Source organism: Typopeltis vanoorti, chromosome 10, assembly GCF_054136105.1.
Source record: "Typopeltis vanoorti isolate ZY-2024b chromosome 10, IOZ_Tvanoo_1.0, whole genome shotgun sequence".
NCBI classification, from domain to species: domain Eukaryota; kingdom Metazoa; phylum Arthropoda; class Arachnida; order Uropygi; family Thelyphonidae; genus Typopeltis; species Typopeltis vanoorti.
The window spans coordinates 94,523,837-94,547,756 of NC_143558.1; the positions used below are offsets into that span (position 1 = coordinate 94,523,837).

A 23,920-nucleotide genomic window follows, 5' to 3' on the forward strand; every position below is an offset into this window, starting at 1 on the left:
ATGATGAGTCTTTTTTGTGTGAGGTCTTGTGATGATAATTTCAATTCTAGTGACCTGAAAACACCCTATTCACTCAGTTCAGAACTCTTTCTCTTGAAAATCAGGTGATGAACTACAAAAATTAATCCATATGCAGCTTAATCAAGGCCTTGTGAAAGAGACAGACAAAAACAATTGTGTTGTCCTCACAATTTTCAACGTGTCAACAAATTTCACATTCTTGTTTCCCATTTCCTCCAGTTCCCTTATCACCTCTATTCCCTTAAAAGATATCTGTTAGCCTGATTGTTCAAGCTCACTCTCCAACCAAAAGGATGCCATTTAATCCATAGGAATGGATGTTTGTGAATGCTTTTAAATGGGAGGTAAATTTCATCACCCAATGTGAGATGATAACTAAAGACTACTTCACTATGTGGAAAAAAGCCAAGTTACTATGTGAATCTCACTTTGAGTCAGATATACTTTGTTGGAAGCAGCTCAAGTCTACAAGTGTAACAGAACTAATGATGCAGTCCTACACAAATTTTAGTGCAACTTTATCTTCCAATTACAAGTAATCATAGTTCACCACAAAGAGTTCTTCCACACATGTAAATGCCCATATTTTTAAAGTTATTTCACTCTCAGCCTTTGCTGAGAATGCCAGCTTGAGCTGGTGAAATATCAGTGTGTAAATATTTTATTTATTCAGCAATTAAACTTAGTTTAATTAAATTACTAATGACAAACAATGCCAGAATACTAGGGCCTGGACAGCAGGGGGGGATTCCATTCCATATACGATTATTTTAGTTATTTGGTGAGGGCAAGTATTTAGATTAGGAGAGAAGCAACAGTAATCAGACTATGAAAAGGAAAGCATATATATATATATATATATATATATATATATATATATGTAGAAAGTTTTTTACCTTAGGTATAATATACATTAAAGATACCAAGCTATTTTAAATTAAGGTCGAAACCGGTCTGGGTAGTGGCCCCTTGCCTTTAATACATAGCATCTCTCCTCCAGGAGATGTGCTTTGCATGAAATGAAGGGTAAATATTAAGAATAGTGATCAGAGCTTATTCCACCTTTACCACAAGTTGCCTAGACTTATACTACGTGCGGGATCACCCAGACTTGCACTACTTGCAGGTGCAAACTTGACTTACTTGTCTGTTTGCTTACTTGGGAAAATGGAATAAAACCAGGTTTACACACACACACACATATATATATATATATATATAATAGAGAGAGAGCATACTATAGTGCATCAGTGCCATTTGGGGGGTTTGCAGGGTGTCAAAAGGACATGATATATGTATTAAAAGGATATGTGGACAAAATTGCCAAAGGGGGGGGGGCATCCATAGTATGTTTACAGGGAAAGGTTAGTTAAGTAAAGACTTAGGCTATTGAGAGAATAAGGAAGATTATTTTGGTACAGTAAAACAGTAGGTGGGACCAACAAAAAGCGCGTAAATCAAATTCGAGTAACTTGAAGTATAATTTTGCATGTAATTTATATATACAAACATACAAAATATTACTTAATTGGGACCAAAGGTTTACAAAAACACCTATATTTTTTAAGAAATACTGTATGATCATAATTGTAGTTTTTTGTACATAAAAAAAGAAAGTTATTTCGATTTCAATGGTTTCATAAAATCTAAAGATCGTCTGACGGCAAAATGTCTTTTTCTTGTCACGTAAAATTTCTTCACAGCAAGCCAATGATTTTTTTATTCCTTGCCTTGTGGCTACAAATCATTCCTCATTAGAATCTATGTCCTCCAAAATCTGTAAACCTTTCTTCATTAAGCTGAGACCTGTTAATTTTGCAATTGTCATGTGCTTTTCTGGTAGAACTGGATCTGAGGTTTCGGTCTCTTCAGTAGCGCTTTGCTTACGCATCTCTATGAGCTTGTCGATTGTAAGCTCCTTGTTATGTGAATCTAACAGCTCAGTGACATCTTCACTGTCGACTTCTAAATCTAATTGCCTGGCAAGGTTGACAACTTCCTCTATTGCCCCAGCAACTTGATCAGTTTCTGGCAACATTTCCGTTTTGCATTTAAAAAAGGATGGACAAAGTTTTTTCCAGACACCATTCAAGGTTTTTTAGGAAATTTCATCCCAAGAATTTCCGATAATCCTTACAGCATCTAAAACATTAAACTGTTTCCAAAACTCTTTAACAGACAGTTGCTCATTTTGTCTCATAGCTTCATTCAGGCTGGCAAACAAACGAAATGTGTAGTACGCTTTGAATGTTTAGGCATCTTTTTCCAGAACAAGCCGGTCTCTTCTACTTAAAATATGGTTTGACTGCTATAGCTACCTTCCTTGATGATAGCCTTAAGTGTCTCAGGAAAAGAAGACGTAGCCTTTTTATCAGCGCTTGCCGCCTCTCCACTCTCCACAATGCTGTGTCAATTACAGTGATTTTTAAATCGGTTGAACCAACCATTACTGGCTATGAAATTTTCATTTTGGCCGCTTCTCCAGCTTCTACTTTTAGCCTCTCAAAAATCAGCTTGGCTACATATTGTGTTTGATCAACTGGACAATTTTTTACTCTCATTTATTATCACACCATAATTTAAGCATTGTTTCCATCTCACCAATAATCCCATGACGTTTACGAATTATGCTTGAATTCAATGATTGGGCATTTTTCACAGCAGCGAGAATTCTTTCTTTATCTTTTATGATTGTTTTTACTGTGGATTCCTGTAGATCTAACTTCTTTGCTAGCTCACAAATTTTCATTCCGCCTTCAAAATCCTTAATAATGTTGAATTTTGTTTCCAAAGTCAATGTCTTTCTTTTCTTGCTGGCTGTAGAAGAATCGGACTTGCTTCTTTTGGATGACATTATTATATTTTATGTGATAAAATTTTTATCAAGAACATAACATTAAACAATCGCAAGTTTGTAGACTATAAAAATTGTGTATGAATGGAGACCGCACGAAACACGTCAGTGCTTGTTCACAGCATGTGTGACACTGGTGAATGTAGTCAGTGCCAGAAAGATACAACCAGTGACGAGGCATGAAACGGGACGGGAATACGTACATATAAGAAACCGCGTAACTACGGATTCACGTAAGTCGGGGTATTACTGTATTCTGGTTAGTCAATGGTAATTGTTATTCTGGTTAGTCAATGTTAGACAATAGGTAATAGACTATTACTAACAACAAAAGCAATACTTCAACATCTTCTCTAGCCTGATTATGTGAAGTTAGAGAAGTGAAGTCAGTTTGAATTATGAATAGTGAAATCTCTAAGGAAGACGAAGTTCACTGTTTGAGTAACTGAACTATAGAAAATCAACCTTCAGTGACAAAAGAAATGTCACTGAAGTAATCAGATCTGATTACTGGTGGTGCTCTCCTAAATTGCAAACCAATGTGCTGCAAGGAAATTTTGAGCTAGAGCTGATTAAAGAGGGCTCTAGTCATTTCTTGCAAGGAAAGTCAGATCTGACAAGTGCCCATGTACCATTCTTCTTAGAAAGGAATCATGCAGAATGCAGTTTGGACTTTTGAAGCAGACAAGATTATTGAGGCGACCAACTGAAGCTCCACAAGAAATAACAAAGTTTTGTTATGATCTCATTTCAAAGTTAAATGATCTATATGAAAGTGATGCAGATCATTTAACTTTTGAAATGAGGTCACAAATATCAGTGAAGCAGACAATCAAAACAGATAAAATAAAAAAATGTACATCTTTTTATTTTATCATTATGTTTTGTTGCAATTTTTATTTTGGGGGAAGATTTTTTGTGAGGGATATTTTATTGCATGCAGTGTCACTTTATTTTTGTTGGTGTCTTTCATGACTGCAAATGTCAGAAATTCAGAGAGCGAAGGCATGAATTGAGGATGAAAGACAGAAATCATAGTTCCCATGGAAGGAATGCACAGTCTCTACTGTAGCCTAGACAGCATCCCTCATATTACTATACTGGATTTTTAGACTTTCTCCAGGCATAATCTGGCAGAATAAATAGCAGCAGGATTATTTATTTGCTGGTGAATTAGCCTTCTGATAAATTACTACCAAGTTTGCACCCATGTACCATTCAGTAGCCAGCATACTGAATTGCCTTACTACTACTATAATTTCATATGATGGAGATATTGGCCCTCTATTTTATTATATTTAAAAGTAAGACAAGAAAAAAATTGTTAAAAATATACAAACATTTCAAAATACTTCATTTTCTGTTAGGCATTTTCACATGTCCCTCTTGGAGGAAACCAACAATGATGTATTAGCATTCCGTTTTTCCTGGTGTCATCAGTGCTTCATACCATGATGTTCTGTTGAAACCATTCACTTTATTCTACTTGCTACACCAACATTTCATGAAAAAAAAGTGCAGGTAACAACGAAGGAATTAAATCTTCTGCAAAACATCCCATCCACTATCCTGTGATACTTAGCAATAAGTTAAGTAACTAATTATTCATAATTCTTCAGCTCTGCAGTTGCCCCAAATCATTCAATAATACTTCTGAACAATTTTCAGGCTTTTGATTCTAAGTTATTGAGATTATGTTCACATTCTTCATGTTTTGATACTTCACTAATTTGAGGTGCAACAAATATATCTTCCATGAGTTTAGCTTCTTAAATTTTTGTAAATATTGCAATTTAAGAAGCTAAGCTCATTATTTGAATCATTATTTATTTAAATAATGATTTAAATAAAAATCATTATTTATCATTATTTCAAAATCATTATTAATCATTATTTTAAAAAAGTTCATATTTTCTTTAAATAATGATCATTATTGACATGCTATCCACATATTGCTGTTTCTTGTGCTTATAACACCAAAAGCAACAGTAATGTAATTAGTTTTAAATCATGATAAATATTCAAGTTGTTTCTTGGGGATTGGGAGGTGATGGGGAGGATTCAGAGACAAGTGACCAAGCTAGTGATAGGTCTGTGGAATGTTCCCTGTGAGGATAGATTCAGAGACAAGTGACCAAGCTAGTGTCTGTGGAATGTTCCCTGTGGAGGATAGATTGAGAATGTGTGGGTTGCAGAGTTTAGCTGACAGGTGGAGGAGAGAAGATATGATAGAAACTTATAAGTTACTACAGGGATACTATAAGATTGACACAAGAAATTTTTCAATACATGGGAAGTAGGGAGAAAACAAGGGGTTCACACTTGGAAGCAGTCTAAGAGTGTGGTTAGTAAGGGTGTGCAGACTAGGTTCTTTTCTTGGAGAATGGTGAATGAGTAGAATGGATTGTCAGAGGTGGTTGTGAGTGCTCCAATATTGAATAGGTTTAAGGAGATGTATGACAGGTATTGTGTTAATGGAAAGAGCAGGTCTCCTGCGATAAGTCTTTTGACTCCTTGGTGTGCCCATATAAATAATAATAATAATATATTGACTGTGTGTGTGCAACAAGGTTGAAGGATTTTTGGTACTCTTATGCAGCACTGTTGTTTATTGTGAAAATACTTAATGTTAACACATTAGTGTTCACCATTATTGACATTACAATTCTCAAACTAAAAGTAATTTCTTTATTGGATGGAGGATTTTAGATGCGAGATGCAAAAAATATTGAAGAAAAGTTAAAAAAAAATCAAAATTTTTTAGACAAGATATAAAAAGTTATTTACCTGTAGTGAAGGCAAATAGTGACATTAGACTGAACAACCTATATATATATATGACTTGTCAATTCACATGATGTAACAACATACACTGGCTGGACTGAGAGAATTAGTAAGGGTGTGCCACCATTCTCCCTGGACACCATATAGCCTGGATCTGAACTCCATTGAGAAAGTATGGAAATATGTTAGAAAAACAGATCCGGGAATAAAATCCTCTTTTGTCAAATCTGAGTCAGTAATTCAATAATTCAGTATACACACAGACACACAAACTTGTTTGCTCTGCTTAATCAATTAACTGAGAACAGTGTTCTTACTTGAATTTTTCCTGAAAGGAATACTAAGGATACTAAATATACTTAGATTTTTCAAAGGTTTTTGATAGATTACCAATAGATTAATGAATAACAGCTGGGAGCAGATAGCACAGAAAGAGAGAAAAGGGTGGAAAATTCAAAGTTATGAAGTAACATGGATCTAGACTTTCTATAAATGTTAAACAAGGAATAAAATTAGAAGTTTATTAAGAGGTACATAGGCATACAATCAAATAAGAGTAATTGATACGCTGTTACTTTTAAAGTACTTCTCAGAGGACTTGTTTTCATTGACAAAATCAAGGTAATTGTTGATAATTCCCGTCTTTAGTGATTTGTAATAGTGCCTCCATTATGTTATATAAGAATTGCCATTCATCATATTCTTCATATGAATATTCTCTCTCTCTCTCTCTCTTTCTCTTTTGTTAAAGAAAGGAAGGATTGACTGAGAAAAATTTAATTCAATAATTCAGTACACACACACACAAACTTGTTTGCTCTGCTTAATCAATTGCAACTGTGTTTTTACTTGAATTTTTCCCGAAATGTGAGGACCTCTGTGAGAAAGGGATATATGTGGAACTACACGGGTGTGTGTGTGGGGGGGGGGGGGATTATGAAGAGCTCAAGAGACAGCTTGCATGTGTTGCATGGAATGAGGAGCTAGTTGGAAAAGATATCAATTCAGCTTGAGGGGATTTTCAAAAACTATCTAGTAGAAGCAATGTATAAATGTATTCCAAGGGTCAGAAGGTTAAATAAGGTTGGTGCGAAATGGATGAATAGAAAGATTAAGCATGTGATACAGAGAAAAAGGACATTATGGAAGAAGCATAAGAGAAATGGTAATAACCAATTCCATGAGTATTACAAAGACCAGGCAAGGCAGGTGACTTGGTTGGAAAGAGTAGCAAAAGTGAGTTATGAACAGCAGTTAGCTAATGAAGCCAAAAAGAATCCTGCGGAGTTCTTTCGAAATGTAGTCAGCAAAAGAAAGAATGATTATTGAAGGATGACATTGATTGGAGAAAATGGTATAAAGACAGCTGTTGTGGAAGATGTGGTGAAGATACTTAATGAGCAATTCATAAAGGTCTTTCAATCTTGTTAATGTGACTTCATGGAGAGATTGAGAGCAGTTGATGATGGGGAAGAGAGACTGACTAAGTGAGCAAGAGGTGTATGGGGAGTGCTGAGCAAACTAGATGTAAATAAGGCTGTGAGACTTGATAATATATCACCACAAATTTCTGAAGGAATGTACCAGGGAGTTGATTCCAGCCTTGACATATTTTTTTAATATGAGTCTTGCACTGGGTGAAGTTCCTAAGGTGTGGAAGGAGGGCAAGATTGTGCCACTTCATCAAGGAGGTGAAGGAACTCAAGCATCAAATTATAGGCCTATCTGTGTGTCAGGTGTTGTGGCTAAGTTGTTGGAGAAGCTTGCGAGAACTAGGATCCATAATTGGATTGACACCAACGGTATTCTCTCTGATGGACTGCATGGATTTGCTAAAGGTAGGTCATGGTTTAGTAATCTACTTACTTATTACAATAAGGTGACTGCTTTCTTGGACAGAGGAAAGGGATACACAGTAATATACTTACATTTTTCAAAGGCATTTTATAGATTACTGCATGAAACTAGATCAGGTGGGGTTGGATATTAGATTAGTGCATTCGATTGAAGACTGGCTATCTGATAGGTATCAGCAAGTTGTGTATGGGGGAGCAATATCCAGGAAAAGGAAAGTCACTAAGCCATTACTGTTTAACCTGTATATTAATGATATTGGCGAAGATTTGCATGAAGATATTCAGTTGTTTGCAGATGATGCAAAGTTGGGTCGAACCATGAAGAGTAGAGAAGAAGTTGTGGCCTTACAAGAAGACGTGAATAAATTGAGTGACTGGGCACAGGATTGAGGATGCGAGTTCAATGTTGCAAAATGTAAGGTTTTAAAATTTGAAAAAAAAAAAAAAAAAAAAGATGGGATACAGAATTTATGCTTGGTGAGGATATACTTTCAGAGGTGGAGGAAATAAGAGATCCTGGGGTGATAGTGGATAAGGATCTGAAATTTAGGGTACACATTGCCAAAATTGTGAAGGCAACACAAAGACTTCTGGGAATGATGCAGAGGACACTGACTTATAGAAGTAGGGAGATTCTTGTTCCATTGTATAAGGCTTTGATTAGGCCACACATGGGGTATGGTGACCAGATTTGGTCACCTGGTTTTCAAAAGGACAAAGAGATGTTGGAAATAGTCCAGAGGCAACTGATTAAGGTAGTTTCTGACCTCTGGAATGTTGAATATGAGGAAAGATTGAGAAAATGCAATTTACAGAGTCTGGTGGATAGGAGAAAGAGGGGAGATATGATAGAGGCCTACAAGTTAGTAAGGGATTGTTATAGGATCAATGCTGGAAAGGCTCTACAGAAAATAGTGGGAGATCAGGGGAGAACCAGAGATCATCCCTGGAAACTGTATAAAGAGGGTGTGAGCAGGGGAGTGAGAGGCAGATTTTTTGCATGCAGAGTTGTGAATGATTGGAATGCCTTGCCTGATAGTGTGGTGTCTGCAGAGAATTTGAGTGTGTTTAAAGCACAGTATGATGAGCTGTGTGTATAATAATATGACCTCCTAGATGAGTCTTTGACTCCATGGGGTGTTGGGTGGTGATCAGAGCTTATCCTCCTTTACCACGAGTTGCATTACGTGTGGGGTCACCCTGACTTGCAGGCGCAAACTTGACTTATTGTCTGTTTGCTTACTTGGGAAATGGAGTAAAACCAAGTTTAAAATAGCTTTGTATCTTTAACATCTATATATATGTATATATATATATTTGACCCAATACAGAAGAGCAATAAGGATCAATTAACTCTATCCTCTTTCATCCAGATCTTCTTTCAATTTTTTAAAAAATATTTCCACATTGTTCATCAGAAATAGTATAAGCAACTTCCATCACTCTTCTCTAAATTTCTCTCCTCTTAAAATGTGCAGCTCTTATTCAATACTCCTAAATAGTTCAGCTCCAAACAGGCCGAACAAAATTTTCTTACTCTTCATTCATTCTTTCTACTGGGGTCATTTGGAACAAACTCTGCTCTTATGCATTTCCTAAAGAGTAGAATCTATTTTCAATTTGAATGTTAACAAGTTTCTTCTCTACTTTCTGCCTATCTGTGGTACCAGTGCATTAAACAGCTGAACAGCTTTTTGTGTATGAGATTAACATAATAACTATTCATAATTCTCACCAACCAACTATCCAAGCCATGCTTTAACAACAGGTTTGAAAAAGTCAGTCTAAGAGGAAAATTGAGCATATTTTAACTGGCTTAAGACAAGAACTCCAGACTCATTTTCAACCTATGCTGAAGTACACAACTGCAAAACAACAATCAAGCAAATTTGAATGTGACATTGAAATGACCAAATGCAAAAAATTCACCTTCTGTATAAATGATGTCTTCTTGTTCCTTGCATGTCTTCTTGTTCCTAGACTGGCATAACCTGCTTATCTGTGCTTCTGCCTCTCTTTCTTTCACTCAGATGGCACTGTTGCAGTAACATGTAAAAGAAAGATAACTTTCTGGAATCTTCTCCTCCAGTTTCTGAATAAATGCTCAAGACAAACTGCTCTTGCAGTAAAAACTTAAATAACATAGATACCAATGTCCTCTAGTACAATATTCCCAACTGTATTCAAAAGCTGTGCTCCTCCCAGAAGTAACACTATCCTGTAGTTTTATACTCTTTTATACTAAGCTGATATCTTTCCAAATACATGGAGGCAAGCATAGATTCAGCCCATAAAAAAAAGATAAAAGTTGACCTTTAAACTACTTCCTCTTTAAAATAGTGAAAGCAATCAGTACAGATTTTACCTCTTTAGATCTGCAGCAGATCTCATAGCTAAATTCACAGATTTCTCTAGACTTAACATTTCCTGAGTATATGTTTGGGTCCAGATTGAGGTCTGCTCAGCAAATTGCCATCTTTTGATCTACCTTTTGCTCTCTATAATTGGAGAGTCAATTTTCTCCATAGTCAGTACTGTGCATCATAGGTGGGTGACTCCCCCCTCTCTTTGGATATCCTCATGATTGAAGGATTGCCCAGGGCTCTCAATTGCTGTCTTTCTCTTACATATAAATGCCTTTCTCTCACTGACAAGTAACCATTGTTTTGTCTAAAGTTTTGTTGGTGATAATACATCCCATTTCTCTTATTCATTTGAAAACCTGAAGCACTCAAACATTTTGTACTGCAAGGTCTTCTACAACCAGTGCTTTTACACACAGACCTTCATATATTTTTAATGGAGAAAAGAAAATCTATTCACCTTCAATGCTTCCAAAACAAAGTCCTCCCTTTTCCATGAAAAAGGAGGTCAATACACCGTTACTTACCAGTGACAATACAAAAATCAATAAATAGGATAAGATCTCTCTCTTTAGAGTGATGGTTATTACTTCAAGTCTTTCCTGGCACAAACATATCATATTAATTGCTTCCTAAATCTCTAAAAAACTTGGCAGCATTTTCTTCTAGAGTGACATAAACAGGAAATTTATTTGGAGATGGAAGACAGGAAGTAGTCTTTAGATGAGAACCTTCTAAGATCCAAGTTATTAGGAGCAGAGTACTCTTCATGTTATGAAGTTGTGTATTATATTGCCTCATGATATAAAGCAGGATACAGTAGTTTACTGTTCAGATAACTCTAATGGAATAATCTTAAAGATCAAAAGAGAAGACAAAAAAAGTTAAACATAATTTAATGTAGAGAAATGTAAGTACATGAGGTATGATAAAAAAAAAGGTAGTCAGATGGATAGGAGGGGCTTTAGAAACAGCCTTATTTTTAATAATGTCAAGAGAAATAAAGATATTCAAAGAAGCATTTAAAAAATTCATTAGGTATAACAAGGGATTGTATCAAGATAGTTATAAGAAGTGACTGGGCAGCTGTAGTTTGAGCAATGAAAAAGAGATTTAAATTAACTTTTATTACTTCAATAAATATATAGGTTAGATAGTACGAGATAACTGCAACCAATTGAAGCAAATTTTACTAGAGTTCATTATTAAAAAAAAAAAAAAAGTTAGCAAAGAAGAATGGCTTTCAGCAGCATGTTATAGAAGGAAAAAAAATAAGCAGCTTTAAAAAAGAATAAGACATTGTCATCCATGGAAGGGAAGTTAATTAAAAATTAATTCTGATATAATGATTACATGTAAGTACTGAACATGTTGGCAATGTTGTTTTGCACACGTATATGAATCTGTATGTAAAAAAAAATAATAATAAAATAAAATAAAATTACATATCTGCATTTCTTTTAAGATTTGAAACAGAAAATTTATCAACTGCTCAATACATACCTTCATAAATTTTAGATGAAATGGCAATGGGTCTACAGGAATCCAAACTTGAGTAAAGGTATCAGGTGATGGATTCACAGACCCTATCCTCATGTACACATTACCTTTAGAACAACAACCCCATTCCACTTCAGAAGCACAGCTAATGTGAACAAGCATGACATTTTCTAGAATGTAAAAAAAAAATAGAAATTATTATTATTATACATGACCTCCATGGAGTTGCACAAAGTCTCTATCATACCATTCTTCAGATTTGTTTGTTTTCACCATCTGCATTCTCACCACCTTTTCAAACAATGCAATCCATGATCCATCCAACTTTCATGCAAAAAAGTCACTTCTCGACCTCTTGCCAACTTCATTTCCAGGGATGGCTACTTGTTTTTGTTTTACAATATAAACAATCTTGCTAGTATCAATGACATAAATACCTCTGATCAGTTTAAACATCATAATTATATCACTTCCTAAATCTTCTATCCACCAAACTCTGCAGTCTGCATGCCCTTGGTCTATAGTTCTGGTATCGATTTTGTTATCTGTCTCTGTAACCTCTTCAAGGTTACTTTGTCACTCTTCCAATCATCACAGATAATATTACATTCATTGCCCAATTTTATATATAATCTCTCACTAATTTCTCCAAAATCTTAACAACTATAGAAAAATTACAAATTTGTCTCTAGTTTGAAGTTCCATTTCCTACCACAACTGTCATGCAATGGAATTATTGTGCCCTTCTTCCACTCCTTACGGACTTTTTTTGCCTACCAGTATTTCATTAAATGGCCAAGTCATTGGTGCATAACACAACCTTAAAACACACAGCAAAATCCAATCCAGTCCCACTGCCTTACTGACATCATAATACTTAGTATTTGAAATGCACACTCTTCATGCACTAAATTTTCAACCCTCCCCATCCCTCTAGAAAGAAAATCCACTTTATTACAATTTGAACTGGTCACTCAACCCCCCCCCCACTTCCATTTAACAAGGTCACTTGTCCACAATCATTTCTCCTATTTGCTACATAATGAAATTCTGTAGGATTTTCCTTAAATCACAGTGTTAGCCTCTTTGTATTCCAGTTTTCTTACTATACTAATCACCTTCCTGAATTGAAGTCAGGAAGGTGATTAGTCCAGGGAGTCTAAAGACTCATCGAGGGAGAGTGTGCCAACAGCATCAAACGATTGAACCCCTTCCAACTACTAACCGTGCTCAAACTTGCTTAACTTTTTGTGAGTCATTAGTAGCAGAGGTTCTACCAGTCGACCAACCATGCCCCTTATTCTTCATATAATACAATCATACCTTATTTAAACTAATTTCAGGATAATCAATTGTGTCCCAGGGATCTGTACCAGAACCACTATTGAAAGCTATGTTCTTTAATTTGTACATTAATGATATAATAGAAGATTTGAAGAGAGATATTCGGTTGTTTGCCGATGATGCAAAATTAAGGAGGGCAATAACTGATATAGGTGATATAGATATGCTCTATACAGGGCAGCATGGCTTTGTAAAGATAAACTGTTCTCCAGTAATTTATTCACATTTTATAATAAGGTGATAAAGGAAATGGCTACACCATGATACTGGTAGGCTTTGAAAAGGTATTTGACAGAATGCCACATAAGAAACTGTTACATAAGTGAGAGGAAATGGGAATGGATACGAGGCTGGCAGCAGGGATAGGTGGATTGCTGATAGACTGACAACAGAGGATGGTGTATGGTGGAATGGAATCAAGGCAAATGAGGGTGACTTAGTGGATTGCCTGTGCGCTGTTCTAGGACCGCTACTCTTTTATTTGTACATTAATGATATAGTGAAAGATTTGAAGGGGGATATTCGGTTGTTTGCCAATGATACAAACTAGGGAGAGTAATAAAAAGGTAAACTGAAGGAAATGATTTTTCTTGGTCGGTACAAATGGTCTGAGAGGCAAGAAATATTCTATGATGGTAGTATTCTATAAAGGAGTTGTTAGAAGAGGCAAAACTGAAGAGCAAGAAGGTGAAGATTGTAAGTCTCCTAACACTCTATGATACAAGTGAACTGAGAAGGAGTGTGTTTGTAGCCAATGAATCTATATGTAGATTGTGTAAAGAGAATGATGTAGGATTTGTGGATCTGTGGTCTGTGTTTGATGAAAAGAAGGATTTGTGCAATGCTGATGGACTGCATCTGCATTGTTTTGGTCTTAGATGTCTAGAGAGAGAGAGAGAGAGAGAGAGAGAGCTTTGTTCATTGAGCATGCTGAAGCACAAATTCAGGAAAACTTAAGCAATTAGGATGGAAGCAAGTGGGTTTGTGTGAAGGCACCCATGAGGTGAGGGAGTGTGAGAATGACCAAGTGCGGAATCTCCTCTCTCAAGCAAAAATATTGAACAGGGTAATCAATTCAGGAAGTAAAGGTGGTTGGGGGGGTCTAAAGGGATGCTGCAGATTTTATATACTAATGCCAGAAGTATCAGCAACAAGAGGGAGAAGTTTTTGGCATTGATTACTGCAATCTCATTATAGACATTAGTGAGACTTGGCTATCAGCATATGATGTAGTTACAGGGATAGGATGTGAAGGATTGAGTATTTTTAGGGAAGATAAGATATGAGGAGGAGTACTGCTGATGATAGCAGATGAATTGCAGTGAAAATAATAGGAGATAAGTGGCTGTTCATTTGAAGCATCCTGTGTGAGATTATGGCCAGTAAGAAAATATACAGTTGGTTCATGCTATAGGCCAGGGAGTTCCATGGATAACATGGAAGACATGAATTGCCAAATTAGTGCAATTAGTAAACGTTCAGTGATTATTATTATTACTTCAATTATGGAAGATATAGAGTGGAAGAAAGAAATAGAAATTATACATCTCCTAAGAGATAATTACTTAGGGCAGAATATGATGTGGAGGGAGACTAGGAGTGGGAGAGTATTGGACCTGGTCAAAGGATCAGAAAAGCTATTCATAACCAAAGTGACCACATTGCCTCTGATTGGTGAAAGTGACCATGCAGTCTTGACTTGGGAAATTGCAAAATATGAGGAATATTCTATCAAGAAGGGGTATTTGTGGAAATACAAGGCAAGTGACTATGACAAACTTAGGAAGAAGCTTAAATCTGTGCCATGGCATAAAACATGGCAGGGTAAGGATGTTAGTAGTGCATGGGAGATAGTTGAGGGTCATCTTGAGGAGGCAATATTAACTTGTATACATAAGGTAAGGATGATTGGAGTTAGATGGACGAATAATATCATTAAGCATGAGGAGTGCTTTGTCTGCAGAAGAAGAAAGTGCTATGGAAGGTATATAAAGAGAAAGGTGACTAGCAAACTCATGAACAGTACAAGGCTCAGGTAAGAGAGGTGACCAGCATGGCAAGGAAGGCAAAATCAGATTATGAAAAGAATCTAGTCGAGCATGCCAAAGGAAATCCCAAAGAGTTCTTTCATTATATGGAAAGTACGAGGAAGAATGACTATGGAAGATTAATCTTAACGAGCATGATGGTCACTAGCAGACAAAAGTAGATAAAATAGTTGAGTTACTGAGTGACTACTTTGTTTATGTGACAAACACTAATGTGGGGAATAGAGGTAGATTAATTGGAGGCTCTTATGATATCGCAGAATCTCAATGCAAATACAGCTGTGGGATTAGATGGAACATCAGCTACGGTTTTGTGAGAATGTGCAAGGGAACACTTGCACTACTTCTGACTAGGCTCTTTAATTTAAATCTCAGTTCTGATAGAGTTCCAAGGGAGTGGAAACAGGCCAAATAGTTCCCTTGCATACGGAATGTTCTAGGAATGCAGTAGGAAATTATAGCCCAATCAGCATCTCAGGGATCATGGTAAAAGTACTAGAAAAATTATCCAAAAAGAGAATTCAAGAATAGGAAGATAAAAATATGATACTCTATGAGGATCAACATTACTTTGTGAAGGATCGGTGATGCCTTAGTAATTTACTAACTTTTTATAATAGAGTAACAGATGAGTTGGATAAAGGAAATGGCTACACAATGATTTTGCAAAGGCATTGACAGAATATCACTTAGAGCTCTCTTATGCAAATTAGAACAAATGGGGATGAATATGACACTGATTAAGTAGATAAGAAGGTGGCTGCTGAACTGATATCAAATAGTGGTATCTAGAAGGGCAAAATCGAAGGAAAACGGGTGACTAGTGGTGTGCTACAAGGTTCAGTGCTGGGACCGTTGCTGTTGAATTTGTACATAAATGATATAGAAAATATCCTGAAAGGAAATATTCAGTTGTTTGCTGATGATGTGAAATTAGGTAGAGTAATAGTTAATCAAGGTGATATGGAGAGCTTGCAGGATGATTTTAATAGGTTAAAAGATAATGGGTATCAGTTTAATGTGGAGAAATGTAAAGTTATGCATTTATGGATATATAGATTACAAGCTGTGTATCACATTGATGGAACTGTACTCCAGGAAATAGATGAAGCTATAGATTTAGGGGTGGTGATGGTAGACAGAGAATTAAAGTTTAGAGATAATGAAGTTGTTATTCCTCTTTATAAGGCCTTGGATACATCACATTTGGATTACTGTGCCCAAGTCTGATTTCCTGGATTTCTTGGGGGGATGTGGAAACAATGGAGAAGTTTCAGAGGTGAGTGAACAAGATAGTGAGTGGTCTGTGGAACGTTCTCTATGAAGATAGATTGAGGATGCGTGGACTGCATGAGTTGGTTGATAGTAGAAAAAGAGAGGATATGACAGAAACATTAAGTTGCTTAAAGGATTTTTTTTACAGGATTGATGCAGGGAAAATGTTTCAGCACTTGGCTAGAGGAACCAGAACAAGGTATCATCCCTGGAAGTTGAATAAAAGTGTGGTTAGTACAGGTGTGAGGACTAGATTTTTTGCTTGGAGAGTTCAGAATAAGTGGAATGGATTGCCAGAGTCAGTTGTGAGTGCCCTGTCTGTTAACAGGTTCAAGGACATTATAGATTGTGTGGATAGATTGGCTCCTGCGATGAGTCTTCAGGGTCCATGGATGTGCCCATATAATAATAATAATAGTTGATAAAGGTAATGTAGATATCTTATAGGGTATTTTAATAAGATGGGGGTATACCTTTTCACTACTTGTCTATGTGGAAATATATGATTTATGCATTACATCAACCTTTGTACTCTTTTGGGTCTTGCTCCCAGTGATGGCATTTATAATGTTCATTTTTGGGCTTGACTCCAGGAAGTAGAGCAGTTCCGGTTAGTGGCAAGTTTTTACCCCGCCACTGATGATAGTTTGATGGGTTTAGTAGTGATCACTCAGAGTGTTTGGAGGGGTTATCTCTGGACTTTACTTCAAATTTAATAATGTTCATCCTTTGGCTTGCTTGTCTCCAGAGGAGTAGAGCAGTTCTACTCAATGGTGAATTTTTGTTTGTCACTGAGTGGAGCCACTGCTGAGATTCATGTTCTGGAGTAATTCAGATCAGTTGTAAATAAGTTAATAGTGAATCTCTTGGGTCACTCAGTGAGATTTTGAGTGATCTTATAGATCACTCAGAGTTTTTGGAGAGGTATCCCTGCAATTTAACAGTACCTCAATAAAGGTCAAAACCAGTCTATGTAATGGCCCTTCCACAATTATTATTATTATTATGTGACACTTCCAAGGAGTCCAAAGACTCATCGAGGGAGGGCACCTACTCTACAACTCTCCGTCTCTACCACTCAATCACCAACTACAATGAACTGCAACTACCATCATCATCATCTATGCCATCTACCACCCACCACCACTAGTATTTTCACAGACAATCACAAACATCCATGGCCACAGCAGGATTTGAACCCGCAGCCTTTTGGCTGGAGAGCAGATGCCCTAACCATTTGGCCAACCAGGCCATCACATAATGCCCATTATATACATCCGAAAGGATATGTATATAATGGGCATTATGGAATACTAGGTAATTAATGTGAAGTCATTTGCTTCTATATACAAGTAACCTAGTCGTGAAGATGCTTTACGTGCAAAATTTGTTTACTTACACTTGGATAAAGGATTAAACAAGAATATAATTTCTCAGCAATTTAATACACAGTTGATAATTTTTTGTGAACAAAGCGTATAAACTTACTTAGCTAGAATGAATTCGCAAACATTGTCCTTGTCAAACCATAATGTCAGTTTATCACAATCATTTCTGTGATTATTGATTGGAGAATGCTCCCCACACTTCAAATCATCTTCAGTGTCATTAAGGTGCAAATTAAACAGCAGTGATTAAAACACCGATCCCTGCAGCACACTACCGGTAACCTTCCTTCTTCTAGATTCTGACTTACCACAAATACTCTCTCTGAAGTCTGTCTCTCAAACAACCTCTTATCATGTAAATTTGCTCCAATTTATGCAATAGATTTCTGTATGGTATTTTCTTAAATAAACTCGCAATATCATAATGTGGCAATGTTCCATATCTATATTAAGTGGTCACTTTATTATAGAAAGTGAGAGAATAACTAGGAAAATATCTGTCCAAATGCTTTGCAGTTCTCCCATTGACTATCAATGCCATGCAATTCTCCCATTGACTATCATATTCCTAACTGCCCATTCCTGAATTCAGGCTTTTACCAACTTTTCCAATATCTTAAATACTACTCCAGAGATAATGAACAGTCTACAATTCGCTACCTCTGCCTTATAGCCTTCCTTTATGTAAGTGGAATTATCTTACCCTATTTTTGCCACACTGGGATCCTGACAGTGCTAAGACTTAAAATAAACAACTCAGTCACAAGGCATAGCACTGCAAATTCTCTCATATCTTCATATAATACACAAACAAATATCCATCTGATCTACTACTGTTGTATTCAGATTCAGGTTTACAATATCTTGAGTACTTCCAGTTCACTTACCTCTGTTCTCACATCTATTCCCATCACATCAGTAACTGGCCTATTTCTGTATGAATGATACATCCTGGAAAAGTGATCATGGCGATCATGCAGTAATTCAACTATCTGTTTGTTGCCCTCATACTTCTACCACCTGTATTCATCACAGCTATCCTTCAATAATCATTTATCCTTTTACTTGCTGCATAGCTAAAGAACTCCCTGAGATTTTCTATGATTAATTTCTTCATATAATCTGACTTTATCATGCTTCATATGTTGATCACCCTTCATACTTGTACTTACTTAGTACTATTAATAAGCCTGCTCATCATTTTTGTCTTTATATTCCTTTCAGAGCATTTCTTTTTATATGCCACTTTTTTTTGCTCGCCTGATTTGCAGCGCGTATAGAATATACATTCTCCAATCAAAAAGTTGTTTGTGGGTTCCAATCAAACTGTAGCATGATTATTTGTGAAAGTTCCCAGGTGGTAGATGATTATCATCATACAAGATGAAACTGCTATCCTACTTATTACAGTCATGAAGTGGTTTGAAAAAAGTTGGACATTTGGTCGTCAGAGTCTAATTCATTCTACAATACTAATATACTCTACATTTACATTTTGCAGATGGATTCACATTAAAAAAAAAAAAAATTTGGCTGCTGCTTTTCATCCACTTGAACTCTCACCTGACTTCCACTCCAAATCTGAGTATTATTATTACAGGCTATTCCATGGAGTCCTTAGATCCACCGAGGGAGACCCTAAACATCATGTCAAGCCCTATCCGACATTTTGCGCAGTGTCTATAATACTTTGCTTTAAACTCATTCACAGGCATGGCATCCACAACAGACTTTGGCAACCTATTTCACTCATTCACCACACTCCAAGCAAAAAACCTAGTTCTAACACCCTTGCTAACTACATTCTTACTCATTTTCCAGGGACAACCCTAGTTCTCCCACCACCAGACCTCTTCTGAAAAATTTACTCTGAATTAATCTTGTACAATCCCTTCAGTAATTTGTATGTCTCAATCATATCACTCCTTTTCCACCTGTCAACCAGTTTCTGTAATCCATAAATCTTCAACTTGTTCTTGTAAGGTTCATTCCATACACCTGCTATCACTTGGTCATGTGCCTCTGGATCCTCTCCACCTCTTCCTCATCGTCAAGAAACCCTGGTGCTCAGATCTGTATGCAGTAATCAAGGTGGGTCTTATTAAGGCTCAATAAAGAGGAATAATAACCTACTTCTCTCTGCTTGTCAAAGTATTCTTCAGTAACCAAGTAATCTAATGGCTGCTTTAGCCATTTTTGCTAGATGCTTTCTAAACTTTAACTACCTATCCATTTACACTCCCAAACCTCTAGCTTCATCAATTTCCTGAGTTCAGTTCCACCAATGTGGTTAATCTTTTTACCCAAAATGCATAATCTTACACTTTTTCACATTAAACTGACATCCATTCTCCTTTTCCCAGACTGCCAGTCTATCTAAATCAAGATTAAAATGCAGAATTTTAACATCATCTGTATTAACTATTGCTCTACCCAACTTTACATCATTGGCAAACAACTGAAAGCTCATTTCAGATCATTTCCTACATCAATAATGCAAATTAAACAGTTGTGGCCCAAGAACAGGACCCTGCAGCATTCCACTAGTTACAGGTCTTCTTCTGGACTCTACTCCTGAATAAACTACTCTCTGACATCTGTCCATCAACCACCCTCTTATCCATCTCGCCAACCCTATATCCATTCCCATATACTGTAGTTTATTGATTAGAAATCCATGCGGTATCCTATCAAAGGCTTTTGCAAAGTCCAGCAGTATTACCATAAACCCATTGCTTTTTATCAAACTCAGCTGTCACTGTATTATAAAACATGAGAAAGTTACTGAAGCAGGACCTACCCCTTCAACAGGATGTAGCATAGAGGCAGCCTGCCTCACAGTGTGGCTTAATAAGGGCACTCGTTCAGCCATATTGTGGTAGGCACCGTCGCTACACTAACAATTCCTGTTAGCATAGCAAGTGCAGAAAGAAGTTTTTCCAAGCTTAAACTTAAAATAAAAATCATTTGTGAACAGCAATGACCCAAGAAAGATTGGTTGGTCTAGCAACTATATTGATAGAGGCAGATATAGTTTATAATTTAAATTTAGAAGAGCATAAACAGTTTTATTGTGCAATATCCCCATAGAGCAAACATTTAATTAATATTATTATGTAATCATTTTGCATTAATCTTTCTCTTATTATAAAAACAAAATAGCAATCAGAGATTTTCTTATATTATTGTCTTATAATCCATCTGGGACAATATTTAATTGTTTACCTAAGGGCACAATCTAATCTGGCAATGGCCCTTCACAAAACTGTGTTGTCCTCCACACAGTATCCCATTTCAGCCTATCCATTCCTGTATTTTGCTCCTGACCAACTATAGTATCTTGACAATGCTTCCTGATATGCTGATCGGTTGGTAATTGGCTACATCAGTCTTGGAGCCTTCTTTATGAAATGGAACCATTTTCCTTTCTTTCCACCCCCTTGGGACTATCCCAGACCTGAGACTCAGATTAAACAATGTGGTCAAGGGCACTGACAATTCCCTAGCATCTTCATGTAAAACTCAAGCTGGTATACCATCTAATCCCATAGCTGTATTCACATTCAGATTCTGTAATACGCTATGCACCTCCATTTCATTCCACTTCGTTCCCATATAAGCCTTTGCCTCTCTCTCGTTACTGCAATATCTCCACCTGGATGACATACTCTTGCAAGTTTTCACTTAATAATTCTACTATTTCGACTGATTCAGTTAGCTCCCTACCATTGCAATTCATTAAAATTATTTTGCAATACACGTTTTTTCTTTTACTTGCAGCATATTGAAAGAACTGTTTGGGATTATCTTTGGCCTGCAGTGCTAATTTCCTTTCATACTGTGCTTTTGCTTTGCTTACCTCAATGCCTGAGTAGTACAAAGCCAAGGCCCTTCTGGCTTGTGGTTTGAACTACTCATAAGCCTGCTGGTCACCTTTCTCCTTGAATTTCCTCCACAATTTTTTTTTCCTTTTTTTTGCAGCTTCAGCTTAATGATGATATTGATCCGTTTAACTCCCACTTGATTTACTCTCCTGACTCTAGGTATGCAGTCTGCAATTATTTCCCTCAAACACTCACTGTACTTTCCATGCACTATCAACATCCACCCCCTGCAGTTTCACATGCCATGGAACTGATCCAAGCAATCTCCTAAGCTTGTCACTTATCAGTCCTTGAATTCCAGATATACTCCCTCTTAACTGAAAATTCCACATTTTGCCACCTTCCAGGTCAAGACCATATGATCACTCTCTCACCAATTGGCAGCAACGTGGTCATATTTGTTATTGACAAATTCTCAAATGTGTCTATAACTAGATCGAGCACTCTCAAACCCTTAATATGTTCCATCAGGTAATTATTCCTTAGTAACTGCATAAATTCCATTTCCTTCCTGCCATGTGTCATCTCCTCCTTCCAATCTATGTTCTGGTAGTTGAAATCCCCCATAATAATCATCATTGAGCCTATTTTCTGATGCATAATATCCCCATCGGCTTTTCCATCCCCTGTTCTAATCATCCAATTGTATGTTTTGTTCTGTGGCCTGTATCTCATACTGGCATGCAGTTGAATGTCTACTCTCTTTGGTTGCAGTTCATCTGCTATCATCAATAACACTCCCCTATCCCCACTGTTTTTTTCTCTATCCTCCCTGAACACACTATATCCTTCACAATCTATCCCACTAACTCTATCATCTTCCATCTGCCATGTCTCACTAATGCTAATAACTTTTGGTCAAGATGAACTAACCGCCAAAAATTTCTCTCCCTAGTTCCAAATGCTCCTGGCATTAGTGTACATAAAATGCAAAAGCCCCCCCCCCCCATAGGCCCACTGCTATCCTGAAACTTTCTACTGACTATCCCATTCTTGTTTGTTACCAGTGGTAATAACTTAGGCATTTTATACACATTATTACACTCAACTGCCTCACTGATGTCTGCATATCCACTCAACAGCTTTTTAATCCCCTAAAAGCTCTAGTTTCCCTGATTTTGCATATCCACTTTTACTTCATTCAACAACACTTTTTTGAGACTGAATGCCCATTCAGATGGAAACCATTCTTCTTGTATAAGTCCCTTTAATCTTTCAAACTCACACCACACATCCATAAACTCCATACCCTTCTCCTGTATAACCTCCATCGAGTCATTCGCTATAATTGTCCTCCTTCTCAGCTCTACTCTGTCATACTGCAGCAACAGAATCTATCTCAACTCTCTCACTCTTTCCTTTTGCTATTTCTAGTAATTCATTCATGTTCTCTCTCTCTCTCTCTCTCTCTCTCATGCCATACTTTTCTCCTTTCAAATCATTCATTCCAGCCAAAATGATCAACTCTTTCACTTTACCCTTTTGTGTTCTAATAGCCTCACCAACATAATTAATTTTTGCACCCATAAAACACAATTTTTTTTAATCTCTCACCAATCACACCTCTTATGATTGAATCACCATACAAAACTCACTTTTTCCTGCTCTCTTAGTCAATCCTTCATTTTTCTTATCTAGCACTGCTTTCTTTCTAATATCAGCTGACCTGCTTTTTAGATGTTTTTGCATTTGTTGTAGCTCCCACTTCATCCTGTGTATCACTTTGCATAATCAAGCAATCTCCCTCATTATAACCAACTCTTCATCTGTCATATGGCTATTCTTTCAATCAACACTTTTACTCTCTCTCAATCATATCACTTTTAACTTCTCTTTCAATCCTATCTGCCATTACTTGACAGACATTTTCATATGTGTAATGTGTATTAATGTGTAATGTTCTGTCCACCACTTTCATCTTGCGACCTTACATGCACTTTCATAGCCTTTTCGCCACACTTTCCCACCACTATCGCTTTCAAATCAAATTCCATTTTCCTTTGGTAATGAGTACATCTCGCAAACATTGAACTGTACAAAGTCCCTTTGGTTAAATTCTTTAAACAATGATGCCTTGGATGACATTGTTCTACTTTTGCATCAATGCCATGTACTACACAACGTAACTTACTGTGCAAACTATATTGACCATGTTTAAAACAAAACTTTCAACTTAAATGTAATTAACCGCACAATGCAGTCTAATTCTAACACAATTTTTAACTAACATAGGTATTCTTTTAAAACTAAACAGCTTAGCTTTTGGAATTCTTCAATCACAGTTGAACCACCGTACACGACCCAATGGCATCCCAATTCAGTGTGATACTCTGACACTGATACCCTAAAACATCAGTGTGTCATTTTTCATGAACTGCTGATTTCTTTCCCATGAAGTTTCTGAGAAACAATTCTAAATCATTTCGGTCTTGTTTATAATTACTACCAGTGGCGAATTCTCCATGCTTGCTGTGCAAGCTCATTAATTGAGAAAGAAGTGATATTCATTTGTTAATAAATGCATGCATTTATAAGCATTCCATTTAGGCTTTTATTTTTGTAGACAGAAGATGTCTTAAGCTTGCGCGGCAATAATTGAGCTT

General features: G+C 36.6%; 1 protein-coding gene across 1 annotated transcript in view; it reads right to left on the reverse strand.

Moving 5' to 3' along the window:
* LOC150102604 (tectonin beta-propeller repeat-containing protein 2) overlaps positions 1 to 23,920 on the reverse strand; it is a 364,776-nt gene that overhangs the window by 14,865 nt on the left and 325,991 nt on the right. Inside the window, exon 14 of the mRNA XM_090398660.1 lies at positions 11,382 to 11,548. Within this exon, the coding sequence (XP_090254786.1) occupies positions 11,382 to 11,548 (167 nt within the window). The remainder of the gene's footprint in view (positions 1 to 11,381; positions 11,549 to 23,920) is intronic.